The 18112-nt window shown below is 34.4% G+C and overlaps 1 protein-coding gene across 2 annotated transcripts in view; it reads left to right on the top strand.

Moving 5' to 3' along the window:
- The window catches only part of MAP4K5 (mitogen-activated protein kinase kinase kinase kinase 5), a 126672-nt gene that overhangs the window by 47718 nt on the left and 60842 nt on the right, over positions 1–18112 (top strand). For both annotated transcript variants that reach the window (XM_010842254.1, XM_010842253.1), the window contains exons 3-10: positions 5623–5713; positions 6165–6229; positions 8384–8439; positions 12660–12707; positions 13085–13127; positions 13511–13583; positions 15456–15587; positions 17527–17589. In XM_010842254.1, coding sequence (XP_010840556.1) covers positions 5623–5713; positions 6165–6229; positions 8384–8439; positions 12660–12707; positions 13085–13127; positions 13511–13583; positions 15456–15587; positions 17527–17589 — 571 coding nt within the window. The remainder of the gene's footprint in view (positions 1–5622; positions 5714–6164; positions 6230–8383; positions 8440–12659; positions 12708–13084; positions 13128–13510; positions 13584–15455; positions 15588–17526; positions 17590–18112) is intronic.

Genomic DNA, 18112 nt, shown 5'->3' with positions numbered 1-18112 from the left:
ATACCATTTCTGTCCTTTATCGAGCCCATCTTTGCGTGAAATGTTCCCTTGTTATCTCTAGTTTTCTTGAAGAGATCTCTAGTCTTTCCCATTCTGTTGTTTTCTTCTATTTCTTTGCATTGATGACTAAGGAAGGCTTTCTTATCTCTCCTTGCTATTCTTTGGAACTCTGCATTCAGATGCTTATATCTTTCCTTTTCTCCTTTGCTTTTTGCTTCTCTTCTTTTCACAGCTATTTGTAAGGCCTCCCCAGACAGCTATTTTGCTGTTATGCATTTCTTTTCCATGGGGATGGTCTTGATCCCTGTCTCCTGTACAATGTCACAAACCTCCGACCATAGTTCATCAGGCACTCTATCAGATCTAGTCCCTTAAATCTATTTCTCACTTCCACTGTATAATTATAAGGGATTTGATTTAGGTCATACCTGAATGGTCTAGTGGTTTTCCCTACTTTCTTATAAATTTATGTCTGAATTTGGCAATAAGGAGTTCATGATCTGAGCCACGATCAGCGCCCCATCTTGTTTTTCTGACTGTATAGAGCTTCTCCATCTTTGGCTGCAAAGAATATAATCAGTCTGATTTCGGTGTTGACATTCTGGTGATGTCCATGTGTAGAGTCTTCTCTTGTGTTGTTGGAAGAGGGTGTTTGCTATGACCAGTGCGTTCTCTTGGCACTGGAGAACGCACTGGAATTGGAATCTTTAAATATCTTTAAATAGATGTTTAAAACTTTTTTTAGTTTTGCTTTATGATATCTCATCTTGTTTCCTGGAAATATAAATGGAAAATGTACAGTAAATTTTTTAAAAGTCAGAAATTTTATAAAGATTTAAACAACCATTAGTTTGCCTTGTTAATGTTCTTGAAAGAAATCCCGAAGTAGGAGGTTTGGCCAAATAGGAGAAGTGTCAACTATTCCGATTAAGTGGTATGTTCCTGCTTTTCAGTATTTACTTCTATTTTAAAAACCTTAATATTTTTTATTTTTAGAAATAATCTGTAAATTTAGATATTGGAACCCTATCTTCACTATTTAAAAAGTTCAAATCTGAATTAGTAGAAGATGTTGATTTTGAGGTCACACCAAAATTTTATTAGTTTTAAATAATACATGCAGAAAACTAATAAAGGGTAAGTAGACATTTTCTGCCATTTAATAGGTAAAAACCACATGGAATGCTAGAGTATTCTGTCTCACTTAGATTCCAGTTTCTTAACACAGGATAAAATTGGAATGAAGATACTTGTTCAGTTCAGTCGCTCAGTTGTGTCCAACTCTGCAACACCCTGGACTGCAGCACGCCAGGATTCCCTGTGCATCACCAACTCCTGGAGCCTACTCAAATTCATGTCCATTGTGTTGGTTATGCCATCCAACCATCTCATCCTCTGTTGTCCCTTTCTCCTCCCGCTTTCAATCTTTCCCAGCATCAGGGTTTTTTCCAGTGAGTCAGTTCCTCACATCAGGTGGCCAAAGTATTGGAGTTTCACCTTCAGCATCAGTCCTTCCAATGAATATTCAGGACTGATGTCCTTTAGGATGCACTGGTTGGATCTCCTTGCAGTCCAAGGGACTCTCAAGAGTCTTCTCCAACACCACAGTTCAAAAGCATCAATTCTTCGGCACTCAGCATTCTTTATCGTTCCTACTCTCACTTCCATACGTTGACTACTGGAAAAACCATAGCTTTGACTAGATGGACCTCTGTTGGCAAAATAATGTCTCTGCTTTTTAGTATGCTGTCTAGGTTGGTCATAGCTTTTCTTCCAACGAGTAAGCGTCTTTTAGTTTCATGGCTGCAGTCACCACTGCAGTGATTTTGGAGCCCACAAAAATAAAGTCTCTCACTGTTTCCATTGTTTCCCCATCTATTTGCCATGAAGTGATGGGACTGGATGCCATGATCTTAGTTTTCTGAATGTTGAGTTTTAAGCCAACTTTTTAAACTCTCCTCTTTGACTTTCATGAAGAGGCTCTTTAGTTCTTCGCTTTCAGGCATAAGGGTGGTGTCATCTGCATATCTGAGATTATTGATATTCCTCCCAGCCATCTTGATTCCAGCTATGCTTCATCCAGCCCAGCATTTCTCATGATGTATTCTGCATAGAAGTTAAATGTTCAGGGTGACAATATATAGCCTTGACATACTCCTTTCCTGATTTGGAACCAGTCTGTGTTGTTCTATGTCCAGTTCTGACTGTTGCTTCCTGACCTGCATACAGATTTCTCAGGAGGCAGGTCAAGTAGTCTGGTATTCCCATCTCTTTAAGAATTTTCCAGTTTATTGTGATCTACACAGTCAAAGGCTTTGGCATAGTCAATAAAGCAGAAGTAGATGTTTTTCTTGCATTCTCTTGCTTTTTCAATGATCCAACGGATGAGAATTTGGTGATCACTTAAAAGTGGGTAGGTATCAGTTCAGTTCAGTCGCTCAGTCATGTCCGACTCTTTGCGACCCCATGAATCGCAGCACCCAGGCCTCCCTGTCCATCACCAACTCCTGGAGTTCACTCAGACTGACGTCCATCAAGTCAGTGATTCCATCCAGCCATCTCATCCTCTGTCATCCCCTTTTCCTCCTGCCCCCAATCCCTCCCAGCATCAGAGTCTTTTCCAATGAGTCAACTCTTTGCCAAAGTACTAGAGTTTCAGCTTTAGCAGCATTCCTTCCAAAGAACACCCAGGGCTGATCTCCTTTAGAATGGACTGGTTGGATCTTCTTGCAGTCCAGGGGACTCTCAAGAGTCTTCTCCAACACCATAGCTAAAAGCATCAATTCTTCGGCGCTCAGCTTTCTTCATAGTCCGACTCTCACATCCATACATGACCACTGGAAAAACCATAGCCTTGACTAGACGGACCTTTGTTGGCAAAGTAATATCTCTGCTTTTCAATATGCTATCTAGGTTGGTCATTACTTTTCTTGCTTTTTCAGTGATCCAATGGATGAGACTTTGGTGATCACTTAGAAGTGGGTAGATGTCAACTATACTTCAATTAAAAAGAAAAGTTAGTGGGTAGGGAATTCCCTGGTGGTCCAGTGATTAAAACTCTGTGCCTTCATTGCAGAGCACACTGATTCTATCCCTGGTCAGGAAACTAAGATCCCAGAAGCCAGATTACACAGCCAAAAACCATCAGAAACACATAGAGAGTTGGGATGGGGAGGGAGGTGGGAAGAAAGTTGAAGAGGAAGGGGACATACCTATACCTATGGCTGATTCATGTTGATATATGGCAGAAACCAAAACAATATTGTAAAGCAATTATCCTCCAATTAAAAATAAATAATTTGAAAAGAAACACATAGAAGTGAGTAGGTAGATATCCAAAGCATATAGTAACAAAGAGTGATTCTTTATTTTTCTTTCCTTTGTAATTCAGGGCTTCTTGATAAAATGAAGGATGGACTGGAATCTAGCCTGCTTGTTGAAATTACCCTGTATAAATAATAAAATTTAGTATATAATGGAAAAGTTTCAGGCAGATGGGTGAGAACTACTCTAATGAGAGGGCTCAGAGGGAGGAGGAAGGAGAGACAATTCTTTGTATCCGTAAGTGGACAGGCAAAGCCTCCACATGGGCAGGTTTTTACGATACTCTTCAAGAATTGCTCCCTCTTGCTGCCTCTGTTGATAATGGGGAATGTGAGATTATTGTCTATTTTGGATTATCTTCACTGATCCCCTTCTCTTTGCAGACTCTTATGTTTAGGGTATATGTAACCATTCATGTGGTACGTGTTTTCTCACTTTTACAAGTAAAAGCTAAATTTTCTGTAAAGATTTTCGCTTAGATTTTGATTGTTTCAAGACTGTGTCCTTTTTGATTTATCTAGTTCTTTAAAATTGTTAACTGAAATATCAATTAATGTTTACATGAAGGGACTGTTGAAAAGAGTGTTTTCATGATTATAAATAAATTTGGTGTTTCATACTTAAATGTGTATATAAACCACATCAGTAATGTTTGATTTTTTTTGAAAAGTATTTTATGACATGGCAAAAATATTATTTTGTTTTGGCTTTCAGTTGAAAGTTGCTGTATAAAGGGGAAATATCTCTGATTCGTGTGAATTTTATTTATTTATCTAAGACCTCATTTCTAAGTTTTTCCTTCTTGATCCTTGTATGTTATTCTAAGACAACTAAGTTAGAGCTAGGGCTTTCATGGAGGCACAGTGGTAGAAGAATACACCTACAATGCAGGAAGGCTCAGGTTTTAAACCTGATGTTGTTTTGCCAAAGAATATTTCCAAACACTATCTAATAAAAATATCTTAAGGTGATATCTTAATGAGGAACATGTTTGTTTGTATCTTTCTTGTCTCCAACATATAATACTGCTATTGCATTTATTCTGTGTCAGATATTGTACTAAATGCACTCTCCTCTTCCTCACAACTTTCACACCTGAGAGACTTGCAGTAACAGAAACTTCGGGACATAAGAATCTGTTACAAAAATGGCCAGCAACTGCAGCAGGGAATATTTAGGGAAGTGGAAGATAAGGAAGCCAAAATAGTAGATAAGGAATGAATTTAAATAGTAGGTAATGGATTCAGGTGTGATTCAGAAGAGTTAGGTTGCCCAAGGTTACATTGCCAGTGAATGGCTGAGTCCAGACTTAAATCCAGGTGTGTTAATCCAGACCTTGAGATCTTGTACATTATATTACATTTACATAATATAAATGTACTCATTTATGAACTCCGGAGAAGGCAATGGCAACCCACTCCAGTACTCTTGGCTGGAGAATCCCACAGTGGAGGAGCCTGGTGGGCTGCAGTCCATGGGGTCGCTACAGTCTGACACGACTGAGCGACTTCACTTTCACTTTTCCCTTTCATGCATTGGAGAAGGAAATGGCAACCCACTCCAGTGTTCTTGCCTGGAGAATCCCAGGGATGGGGAAGCCTGGTGGGCAGCCGTCTATGGGGTCGCAGAGTCGGACATGACTGAAGCAACTTAACAGCAGCATACTCCTTTTACTGAAATAAAACACTATTTCTGTGCAAAATGAAGTTTGATAGTGACAGTGTCATTCTAAGCAGCCCATAATGACCATAAAATTCCCATATATAATAAATATTTTATTTTAATATAGCTTTTTCTAATTAACCCAAATAGATTTTTGGTAGACAAATTGGAAAATATAAATAAAAAAAGAAGAGAACCAAATTACTTAAAATTTTACTTATGTATATTTCTTGAGACTTTTTTTTTGCATATGTACTTACATAATATCTTTTTCACTTAATGTGTCGTGAGCATGTTTTCATAGCTAAACATGTTATAACTGTGTTGTAATATCTATGATTTTACCATAAGTCGTTTGACCATTCTTTCATCAATAAATAGTACTGTAGAGAATATTGTCTGTGCATATCTCAAGAAAGTAAATATTGAAGTGAAATTATGAGTTTTAGGACTTCATGCATTTTTATGGCTTCTGACTTTGTAGAAAGAAACTGCAAATGTACGTTCTCATTAAAGTATTAAGAATATCTAATTCCTCATTTTTGATACTTGTTGTGAAGGTTTCCTTCCTTCTTCCTATACATAGAAACACAAAATGTAACATGTTGACCAAGTTATTATCATTTTGTTTTTCAGGAGATGATTTTTCTTTGATTCAGCAAGAGATATTTATGGTTAAAGAATGTAAACACTGCAACATTGTTGCCTACTTTGGGAGCTATCTCAGGTGAAAAACACAAAACGTCTAATCTCTCTGTGTTTCATACTTCTTTGCCCCATATCCCCTCCCTTTTATGTAAATGCTGTTTTGTATTTAAATTTTTAAAATTGCTTGTCTAAAGTTCTAAAATTTCTCAGATCTTCTTATTGGCTTCTCTGTTATATTAATAATGACAGGTTCATTTATGCATTTTTACCTTATCTGGCAGCCTTAATGAAATACTATGAACGGTTACAAGTAAGTGTTTTAGCTTGTAATACTGATCACATTCTAAACTATTTAAGGTGGGAACAGAGCTAAAATTAATATGCTTTTCTGTATCCTGAAGAAAAATGTCAGGACAATTTCCTGTTGTAATCTATCCTAAACCTTGCTATGCTGAAGAGTGACAATCTTCAAAGTATGTCAGTGGTTGAGAATTACTAGCTAATATAATTTTCTTTCTCTTTCATATTAGTCGGGAAAAACTGTGGATTTGTATGGAATATTGTGGTGGCGGATCACTTCAAGATATTTACCATGGTACTGTTAATTTCTCTCTACGTTTTAAAACTTTTACTTTAATGATTTTTATTTTATGTTTCTAGTCAACAAGAGATACTAACATGTAGATTTACTGTTTTACATTCTGGAGTTTTACATTCTTTTATGCAATACTCTGGAGTATTGCATAAAAGAAATCTAAATTTTATATTTTTTTGGTATTCAGTTAAACTGCTGGAGCCTGATGAAGAAATCCAAGAGTACTTGAAGAATCTAGATTTTACTTTTCAGATGTAGTCTCTAGGAAATCTTAAGTAGTATATAGGGAAGTATTTTATCTACAAACAAAACGGCCTAAACTTCCTTGTAAATTAAAATTGAAATGCAAAAGGTGACTCTCACATAAAGCAAATTATCTGTTTACCTCTTAATGATAACGTGCTGACTGGGAAAACAACTTAATTATTGCTATAATATTTTGTATTAAAATATATAATTTTAAGAATTTGGAATATTTTATTTGTTGTTTAGTTGCAAGTCTTGTCTGACTGTCTTGTGACCCTGTGGACTATAGCCCTCCAGGCTCTTCTGCCCATGGAATTTCCCAGACAAGAATACTGGAGTGGGTTGCCATTTCATTATGTTAATTTAGTCAACTTTCCGAATTGAATTGGATTTTCCTTTACATTATTATACTATAATGACTGTTCTCTTTTATTTTACCCCTGTTGTTGATTTTTTAAAAATTATTGGTAGGAAACGGCTCTGTGTCACTCAGTTTAAAATTCTTTTCTGTGATTTTATGAAGAATTATGATCTTTTATGTGAAGACTTTTTATCTAATATTTATAATTTTTATCTACATTTTCACAGAATGAGAACTCAGGATTATGGATTAATAAAACTATGCAGCAGACCTTTTTTTTTTTTACTACTTCCCCTTTTAAGCTGAAATAATGGTTTTGAGACATTAATTTTATTTCTTTGTGAAATTGCTGCTTTCCATTATTAAACCTGCTATTTATTGAATTAAATTGAATCTAAAAAGTATTCATCCCTGTAAATAATATATTAGATAGCATAGTAATCAAGAACAACTATACCTATAATAACTTTTAATGAAATTGTTTCCCTTCTTTTACTACTATTTCATCAAGTTACTAAGAGTCAAAATTTTATGTTCCTAAAAGTAGGTATAGATTACCAGTGATTAAAATATGTTGTAAAATATTTTAAATAAAGATTGCATAAAAGTATCTGATTTTGACCTCACTATCAGCAAATGCCACCCCCGACTTCAAATATTTTCTCATGGTATTGGAAGGCATTATTTCCAAAGCATCTAGTTAGGTACTTGCAGAAGGATTTTATATTTCATTAGGGAAAGATCTGGTTGTCACAAGTGACCTGATTACTTTTTGGATTCTTAGGTAAGGTATTGGATCAAGGTCCTTGTTTTGATGGATATAGTAAAGAATAATGCTAAGGGAATAACATCGTGACTTTTTTTAAAAAAGTATGCCTTTTCAACAATCGATTTCTCTTTATGGTCCTATAACATGTATGAAAGTGTGAAAGTGTTAGTTGTTCAGTCATGTCTGACTCTTTGCAACCCCATGAACTGTAACCCGCCAGGCTCCTTCTGTATCCGTGGAATTCTCTAGGCAAGAATACTAGAGTGGGTTGCCATTCCCTTCATCAGAGGATCTTCCCACCCCAGGGATCGAACCCAGGTCTCCTGCATTGCAGGCACATTCTTTACTGTCTGAGCCACCAGGGAAGCCCTTAACATGTGTATATAACTGTAATTATATATGTTTTTCTCATTTGGGGGCTTTATTTATTTATTTATCTTTAGTTGTTCAGGATTGAGATCATGTCCATTGCTTTGTATAGAACATCTTGTGATATCTGGTACTGTGCTTTGCTCATAACAGGGGCTAATTAGTTTCACTGACCAAAGTCGTTATGAAGCAAATCTTCCATTTTTAAATTGCATTGAAAATTTTTCTACTTTACTTTTTTTTGTTTCCTGATTCTAAGAATAATATATGCTCATGATAAGCCACCCAGTGATATATATATATATAGAGAGAGAGAGAGAGAAGTTTTATAATTGCTTGTCATTGTTAAAGTGTTTTTAGTCTGTTGTGTTCAAATGTATAATGATGTGATCTCTTTTTTAATTTCTAGTTACTGGACCGTTATCAGAACTGCAAATAGCCTATGTATGCAGAGAAACTTTACAGGTACTATATTTGCTTATGTAGATAGAAATGCAGTTCTAGTTTCACAGTTGAAAACAGTAAAATGGTGATCTGCCCAAAAGAGAAAGAGTAAACCAAATTTTTCTGTTAACCTCTCATACTGTAATTCTGTAAGCCTCGTTATTTCTTTTGTGAATGAGTCCTGGAAATTCATTTAAGCGAATAGTAGTATACACAGGGGTGTTGTTTGGTGTTCTGCTTTGTAGTGCTTGTCCCTCAATTGCTGCAAAGCTAAGGAAAGTCATAGGTATGAATTGGTTTTCATGAATGAATCATCAGACCTCTCAATTATAACAAGTCCAAGCTTTCCCTTCGAGTTTTATGGCCACAAAAGGAATCTTTTTGCATAAGACATGAGGTCTTTTACCATTTCTCCCAAAATGAGAGTAAAGTTTCATGGCAGTAACCCAGAATGTTATCTGGAAACGTTTGATCTATGTGATATTAATAGATATTATTAATATCAGAATCCCTTTTTATAAGCTCAGTAAACATTGTATTAAGTAGAGATTTCTTTCCTTCTTTATTTCAGATCCTGTGAGAGCTTTTAGTATGTTAAAATAGGTTATGAGTCTTCAGTAGGTATACAGAGTATACAGTTTTTCTTCCAGTTTATTTTTTTAGTTCCTTGAAAGATTACTCATTGAAAAAATTAGCAGCTAATTTTGTTCAAATGCTTTAAGGCATCTAAGTTAGGAAGCAGGATGAAGTAGTAGTGGTTGTGTTATTTATTTTTTCAGTTCACAACTGATACTTATTAATTGATGCTTCTGTCTCTACATTTCCTGGATTGTGTAGTTTGTTTAGGAGAGAAATTGATATTCTATATGTTATCCTTCCATATTTTAGAAATTGGGAATTTAACCTAAATTAAGGGAAAGCTCTAGTCATTTCTGAAAGAGTTGGTTTCCACATGCTTTAAAATTTTATTGTTAGATATATAAAAGTAAATTTATATATATAAATAATTTACATATATTTCTATAACAGTCACATTAAAAATCTGCTTTTTTGTATTCACATAAAACACTAATCATGCACTCAGAGCAGAGAATTGTTGACAGATTACTGTTGTTAATATTTTAATTTCCAAAGTTCCTTGCTTCTTTAAGTAATGGACAGAGTACTAAATGGAAGTAGAAAGCAAAACAGAAATTTGCATTTCCGTTCTGGCCCTGGTATATGACCATTATCTCGTCTGTGGTTTTAGTTCCCTAAGTATAAAATGAGGCTGTGGAAGGGATGATTTCCAAGATACTAGTTTGAATTTTAAAACTGTGTTATGCTGACAAAATTCCTCATCTAGTGTCTGTTGACAGGTGACTGGATAAAAAGGCATGGTTTAGGTAATCCAACAATATATAAAAAGATAATACATCATATACAAGTAGGGTTTATCATAGAAGGCAGTGTTGATGTAACATTCAAAATCATTTCAAGTAAGTGATTACATTAGCAAACAAAAAGAAGCAAAACCATGGGATCATCTAAATAGACACAGAAAAAGCATTAACTAAATCCAGTGCTCATTTCTGATAAAAATTCTTAGCATACTTCAAATAGAAAGAAACTAACTCAGCCTGATAAAGAGCACCTGTGAAAAACCTACAACTAAATCATACTTAATGGTAAAGACTAGGTGCTTTCCCACCAATGTCAGTCAAACAAGGCAAAGATGTCTGCTCTCACCACTTCTTTTTAACAGATTCTAGACGTTTGCACAGGACAAAAAGCAAAAGCAGTGAAATAAAAGGCACCTGGACTAGAAAGTAAGAATTCAAGCTGTCTGTATTCACAGACTGCATAACTACATCTTTGTAGAAAATGGAATAGAGTCTACAAAGTAGCTAGTGGAACTAATGAGTGTGAATAGGGAGGTTGCAGGGTTCAAGATTAATATACAGAATCAGTTGGGTTTCCATAGATTAGCAACAATACAATTTATAATAACTAAAATATGACGTTCTTTGGAATATATGTAACAAAGAGGCATAAACACCTGTATACTAAAAACTATAAAATGACTTAGAGAAGTTAAAGAAGACCTACATAAACTGAGAACTTTACCTTCTGTAGTATTCTTGTATTCATGGGTCAGAACATTTCAATGCAATTAAGATACCATTTCTTCCCAAACTGACTGTAGATTCAATGCAATTGCAATCAAAATCAAAGGAGGCTTTTTTTTTTCCCTCTAGAAATTGATGAGCTGATTCTAAAATTCCTACAGAAACACAAAGGACCTGGAATAGTCAAAACAACTGTGGAAAAGAACAAAAAAATTTGAGGACCAACAGTAGCAATTTCAAGACCTATAAAACTACACTAAATGAAACATAGTAGTAAGCACTGGCATAAGAGTAGATTATGCCAAAAGATTATAGAAATCTAGAAAAACTAGAAATAATTCTACACATATATGGCTATTTTTTGACAAAGGTGAAGCTGCTGCTGCTGCTAAGGCACTTCAGTCATGTCCGACTCTGTGCGACCCCATAGACGGCAGCCCACCAGGCTCCCCCGTCCCTGGGACTCTCCAGGCAAGAACACTGGAGTGGGTTGCCATTTCCTTTTCCAGTGCATGAAAGTGTGAAGTGAAAGTGAAGTCGCTCAGTCATGTCCAACTCTTCGCGACCCCATGGACTGCAGCCTACCAGGCTCCTCCGTCCATGGGATTTTCCAGGCAAGAGTACTGGAGTGGGGTGCCATTGCCTTCCCCGACAAAGGTGAAGAGACAATTCAAAAGAGAAGGGATAGGTTTTCCAGTAAATGGTTATGGAATAATTGAACTGTGCTTAGTCACTCAGTCATGTCTGCCTCTTTGTGCCCCTACAGACTGTAGCCTACCAGGCTCTTCTGTCTGACCTTGGGGATTCTGCAGGCAAGAATACTGGAGTGGTTGCCATGCCCTCCTCCAGGGGATCTTTCCAACCCAGGGATCAAACCCAAGTCAAACACATGAACTTTGAACCACATTTTGTGACATATATAAAAATTAACCCTAATCACTTAGGTCTAAATATAAAATCTCAAACTAGAACTTATAGAAGAAAACATAGAAGAAAATTTTGCAATCTTGAGTTAATAAAAGCCTTTCAGACATAAAAATCATGATCCATAAAAGAAAAATTTGACAAATTTGACTTTGTTAAAATTTAAAACTTCTGCTTTTCAAGACGTACTATTAAGAGAATAAAAAGACAAAAAAGGTATTTGCAAAGTATAAATCTGATAAAGGGCTTGTCTCTAGAGTATATAAAGAACTCAAAACTAAATAAATAATAGGAAAAGCACAAATTAAACAAATGGACAAAAGATTTGAACAGATGTTTCACCGAAAGCTGTATAGATGGCAAATAAGGATATGAGAAATATGCTCGATATCATTAGTTATTAGAAAAATATGCATTAAAACCACAATGAGATACCACTACACACCAGTTAGAATGGCTAAAATTAAAAAGACTGACCCTCATAAAGTTGGTGAGTATGTGAGTTAATTGGAACTCTCATACACAGCTAGTTTCAATGCAAAATTGTACAGCTGCTTTGGAAAACCATTTGGCAGTTGCCTAGAAATTTAAACTTGTACCACCATATGACCCAGTCATATCTAAGTTATTTACCCAAGAGGGAAGAATCATACAAATACTTGACATAAATCTTTAGAGTGGGTTTCTATATAATAACCAAAATCTGGAAACAACTCATAACCCAAATATCTATCAACAGGTGAATAAATAAATTCTGTAATAACTGTATGGTGGAATGGTCAGTAATAAAAAAATGAAATATTGATAACACACTAACAAGGAATGTCAAATTAATATTGTGAATTAAAGAAGATAAAAGAATATTCTGTATGATTCCATTTATATAAAACTCTAGAAACTTTTAAAATTATCTATAGCGACAGTGTATCAGTGTTTATATATGAGAGGAACTTTTGGGAGTGATGAATATGTTCATTATCTTGATTGTGGTGATGATGTTACAGTAAACTATTTCTTGTTTTTATCAGAAAATGAATTCAAAAATCTTAAAATTGAGTAAACATTGATTAGTAAAAAGAAACACATCTAGGTTTTTTCCCCTCAAAAAAAGGACATTCTGGTTTTTCTTATTCAATAAAAATTTAAGTAGAAATTTAGGTGTGAAGTTTGCAGTTTTGCTAATATATACTTTTTTTTTTTAAACTTCAGGGTCTTGCCTATTTGCATACTAAAGGCAAAATGCATAGAGATATCAAAGTAAGTCTGTTTAACTTAATTTAAACTCAGTATGTTTAAGACTCACAGTCACAGGGAACAGATTTGTGGTTTGGGGGGAGGAAGGACTGGAAGTTTGGGATTCACAGGTGTAAACTCTTACATATACGGTGGATAAACAATAGGTCCTACTATATAGTACAGTGAATTGTTGATAAACCATAATGGAAAAGAATATTTTTTAAAATGTCTGTATGTGTATTATTCAGTCACTTTGCTGTATAGCAGAGATTGGTACAACATTGTAAATCGACTACTTCAATAAAACATAATAATAATAAATAAACTCTTTAAATTGATAATTTTATTGAAAGGAATTTTATGATACTAATTTAATAGCATTTGTATTTTTGCTTTAGGGTGCAAATATTTTATTGACAGATCATGGTGATGTAAAATTAGGTATGTTATTTCAAATTCCTAAAAATTATTTTCCAGAAAAACTGAAATACTAACCTAGTTGTGTTAGAATAAAAGGAATCCAGAGGTTTGTTTTTTTCCCAATTTAAGTTACTTGTGATGAAAAGTTTTTTAATAACTTTGTTCTTAATAAAGTATGTTTTCATTCTAATAAAGTGCCAATAAGTTATTTTCTTACAATGATTATGTTTTGAACTAAACAGGAAGGGATTTAGGTATTCAATTTATATTTATATTCAATTTATATACATTTCTGTAAGTATTGCTATCTGAATTATTAAAATGATGTCTCTGAGGATGAAATTTAGAAATGTTCGTGATTTTATTGAAAACTAAAATTTTCTGTTCTGTTTTTACCCCACCAGCTGACTTTGGTGTAGCTGCAAAAATAACAGCTACTATTGCAAAGAGAAAATCTTTCATTGGCACTCCTTATTGGTAAGATATTATTATGATTGAGTTTTGTCCATTTCATCTCTTTAAGATTAGTGAACAACATTGATGCTTAGTAATACAATTTGTACTTGACTGAAGCCTGGAGACATTCAGGTTCCTTGACACTATCATAGATCTGATGGATTACAGAACTTTGATACTCATTTTCCTTGTCCAGCATTTCCTGTGTTAAAGTGCCAATAATTCTTCCTGTCCCTGAGATGCTGTGTTTGGAGATCTCATAGGTGGGAGATTTTCAAAAGAAAATTGTGTTATAATCTTGTGTCATTTTATTACCCTTTTTTTTGATATTGCATCTGTTTTAATCTAGGATTTCATTTGCGTGTTGTTAAAATTTATCATGCATCCTATCCTACCATTAGTTTTTACCAGCCCTCCTGCTTCTACTACATCCTTCCAATTACTGACAAAATAATCTTTCTAAAACACTGCTTTCATTATATCCTTATACACACTTAGGTTGAGAGACACTGTGTCATATGTTTCTGTACCTAAGTGCACATAAAAGTGATCTCTACCTTGTGAATATTCAGTATAAATATAAATTAATTTAAAAATAATAAACACTCAAAACTCCTGAGTAATATCATCTATGCTTTATAACTTTAGATGCCATTTTCATATACCACTGACTGGTGGCTCAGATGGTAAAGAATCTGCCTGCAATGCAGGAGACCTGGGTTCAGTCCTTGGGTTGTGAAGATTCCCTGGAGGTGGTCATGGCAGCCCACTCCAGTCTTCTTGCCTGGAGAAACCCCATGGATGGAGGAGCCTGGCAGGCTACTGTCCATGAGGTCACAAAGAGTTGTACATGACTGAGCGATTAAGTACACACAGCAACTCCCAAACAGATAACTCCAACTCAGCTACTCAGTTGACCCTCAGTCCTGTATATTTTCAACAGTTGTCTGGTGATAGCACTACTTCAGTATCCACAGGTATTTTATACTCAGTCTCTTCAGTCAGCCCCTTGATTCTATCCTCCCTGCCACTGCCTTTGAAAAGTCCTTTTTTTTTCCCCTCGTATTTTTCAGATAGTCTTCTAATTCATCTGCCTGATTCTGATTTCACTTCCTCTCACACCATCCTTCATGTTGCCATGAGTTTTATATCATAATTAAATTTTCCATTTTCACAGTAAAGTCGAATCTTTCTCATGTAATCAGTAGACCATTCATTATCTAGCCTCTGTCTCTGAGGTTTATTTTCCAAATACTTTCTAGACCCTCTCAAACTGATGAATGACTTTATTTTTTTTTTCATATTTTGTCCACCACAGACTGATACTTTTATAAAATAAATTTAAAATAAATTGCTAAAAAAAATGACCATTTATCTGGATAAGAATACTTAGTTTCAGTTTCTGTACTTATCGGAGGCGGATAGCAAACTGCCTATGGCCCTGTATCTACCTATAGATCATACATTGAGTAGCACCATCCTGTCTCCTCTCTGTGTTCCGTGCTGGCCTGTTTCCCTGCATTCGTACTTGTTTCCTCTAACAAAATTGTCCAGGTTCCTCAACCCCCCTCAACTCCCTGCTAATTTATTCTGTGAGTCTCACCTCCTTTGAGGAACTTTCTCTGACCTTCACAGAGATTTAGGTGGTCTTTTTGTTTTCCCATGCTATAAAACAGTATTCACAAGATTTTGAGAACCAAAGTTTTAGAAGCATGTGTATGTGTGTATATGTGGTCTTTATTAAGTTTTTTTCTGTTAATAGTAAAGTTTCTTCTTTTCTAGTAAATGCCTCTAAGCCTCTTTCCCTCCAAGAAGTCTAGTGAATATAACAAAAGAACAAATTTCATATAATTTTTTAAAAACAAAAATGTTATATTTATTGATTCCTTCTAGGATGGCCCCTGAAGTTGCAGCAGTGGAAAAGAATGGTGGCTACAACCAACTCTGTGATATCTGGGCAGTAGGAATAACAGCAATTGAACTTGGAGAACTTCAACCACCTATGTTTGATCTTCATCCCATGAGGTGTTCTCAGTATTTACAATTATGCAGTTAGTAGTAAGGTCTTCAGGGAGAGTGAAGTACGAACAACTTGGGTATTCCAAGCTCATTTCAAAGTATATTGAAATAATAAAAGTATTCTGAGAGACTTAGGAATAATCTCGTCTAAAACCTGTTGCTCTTTCTAACACAGCATAGAGTCTGTCTGAAACTTTTCTTTAAAACAGATTTCCTTTAATAAACATACTAGGATATAGCAGTTATCATTTTAAAAGTTTTAAGTCTTTTTTTTACTCTTCCATTGATTAAAAACATTTCTTTTTTTGTCCTAAGTAGAACTATAAACAAATGATAGAATGCAGATGAGGTTTTAATTTCTGTTCTCATTTGATTTTGTTTCTTTATACTTTGTCTAGGAATGATGAAGAGGTAGATGCTTACTAAATCATTTATATTTTAGAGTATATTATCTTAGAAAAAATATTTGAGAGACTGTGAAGGGGTTTTTAATATTTTGAAGGAGAAGATAAATTGGGCCAAAATTTAAATTTTTAATGTAAATAGTAAAGGTTAAAAAGAAAATCAGCAGAATAGGGGAAAGTATTCTCCCAACATATAATATTAATTATTGATATTTATTACATAGGTAACTCATTCAAAGACTCTAAGAGCAAAAGATAAATTGTTTATGAGCAAGTATCAGATACTAGAGAAACATGGAAAACTATTTAACCTCACAAGTACCTAAACATAAATAAGTTAGTTCAGGGTGGGGAACACATGTACACCCATGGCTGATTCATGTGACTGTATGGCAAAAACCACCACATTATTGTAAAGTAATTAGCCTCCAATTAAAAAACTAATAACAACAACACCAAAAAAAAGATATATAAGTTAAAAGATACCTGCTTTTAGCTGGAATGCTGATAAGTACAGACCTTTAGGAAAATAATTTGGATGTTATTTGTTATGAACAGTACAAATGTTGCATTGATTCTATACTTGTGAAAATTATACTTAGGAAATAATTCAGGAAAAGTCTAAGAATCTGCTTCAGGCTTGCAGGGGGGAAATCTCAATGTGCAGTCATAAGGGCAGCTAATACATATATATAAACCAAAGCAGCATGGAAAATTGATTATCAGGAAAAAAAGCAGAACATAATGTTACCTATTATAATAATTTAGTAATTGGTTAATATTTAGATAAAGACTGAAAAGAAAAGCAGAAGATTTAAAATAATGTCTTAGGGTGAGAGGAATATAGACTTTTTTCTCTTCAATTTTCTTTTATATATGAATCATTTGATTTTTAAAAAGAAAAGATCTTTGGTATTTAATAAAAAAGACTAAGAAGTTTGCTTGAAAACATTGGAGTTTTGTAGGAAATACTGAAATAAAACTTCCTTTTAAAATCCTTCAGTCTTCTACCCCCACAGTCCATTAAAAAGATTGGTCAAAGGTTAATTCGTGGAGAAGGAAGGTCCTCTTGTAGGTTGATTTCTGTTTCATTCAAAAGGGGAAACAGATAAAGAAGTGGATATGATTTGCCTATTCTCCCAAAATAATTGTAGAGGCTAAACATACAACCTAATGTTAGAGTAGTATATCATCTCCGTGTGTTAACACAATGATACACAATTATATAGACTTATGCTTAAGATATAATACTAGTTATATATGTAACAGTATGACAGAAAAAAACCTTCTCAAATGTTTAGTTGCTTTGCCTTGTGAATAAGAGCTTATTGGAAATTTAAATATCTTCTCTAGAGCCAGGAGAAATTTTCCGTAAGGTATCCAAAATATAAAACATTAATTTCCATATTCCATATCAGTTAAATCTTGAGTACCTACATATGTAATAATCTTGCATAAATTCATTGCAGAATTGATTCTGATTATTGTATGTAATAATAAAAGTGTTTTGTATTGCTCTTTAACTGAAATTTTTATTCCAGGGCCCTCTTCTTAATGTCAAAAAGTAATTTTCAACCTCCAAAACTAAAAGACAAAACAAAATGGTGAGTTATAGATATGTAGATTTATAGAATTTTATGGCTGAAAGAGACAGAGGTTTAATTCCCTTATTTTAAAGATGCTAAAGCTGAAGCTCAGAGCATTAAACAGTTTCCCTAAAGTTACATATCTAATTTACTTGGCAAAGCTATAACAAGGATCTAGGTTTATTTCCTGGTCAGTATTCCATTATAATGTACTGCTTTGGCAGCTTGAATAGGAGATGTAATGGGGAAATGATTTCAAATGAGTACAGTAAGATTTTGGAGATTCATTTTGCCTGTATTCCTTTACTTCCAGTAATTTCATGTTGACTTTCATGAGAAGTAATAGGACACAGTTTCCCAGATACAGTGACACTTAAAATCAATCATCATTGGCTTTTCTCTACCTATTTTCCCTAACATTAAAACGGTTATTACTCATTTGCATCCTAATGTTTTCTCATACAAAGTAAAACAACTTGCCAATTCTTATAGTCCATAAGGATGTCTTCAATTAGATGATAAACACTGAAAATTATTTTTC

This window comes from Bison bison, unplaced genomic scaffold (assembly GCF_000754665.1).
Source record: "Bison bison bison isolate TAMUID 2011002044 unplaced genomic scaffold, Bison_UMD1.0 scf7180017864174, whole genome shotgun sequence".
Taxonomy (NCBI): Eukaryota; Metazoa; Chordata; class Mammalia; order Artiodactyla; family Bovidae; genus Bison; species Bison bison.
Note: the sequence above shows the minus strand (reverse complement) of the source record. Positions and strands in the feature narration are given on the sequence as shown.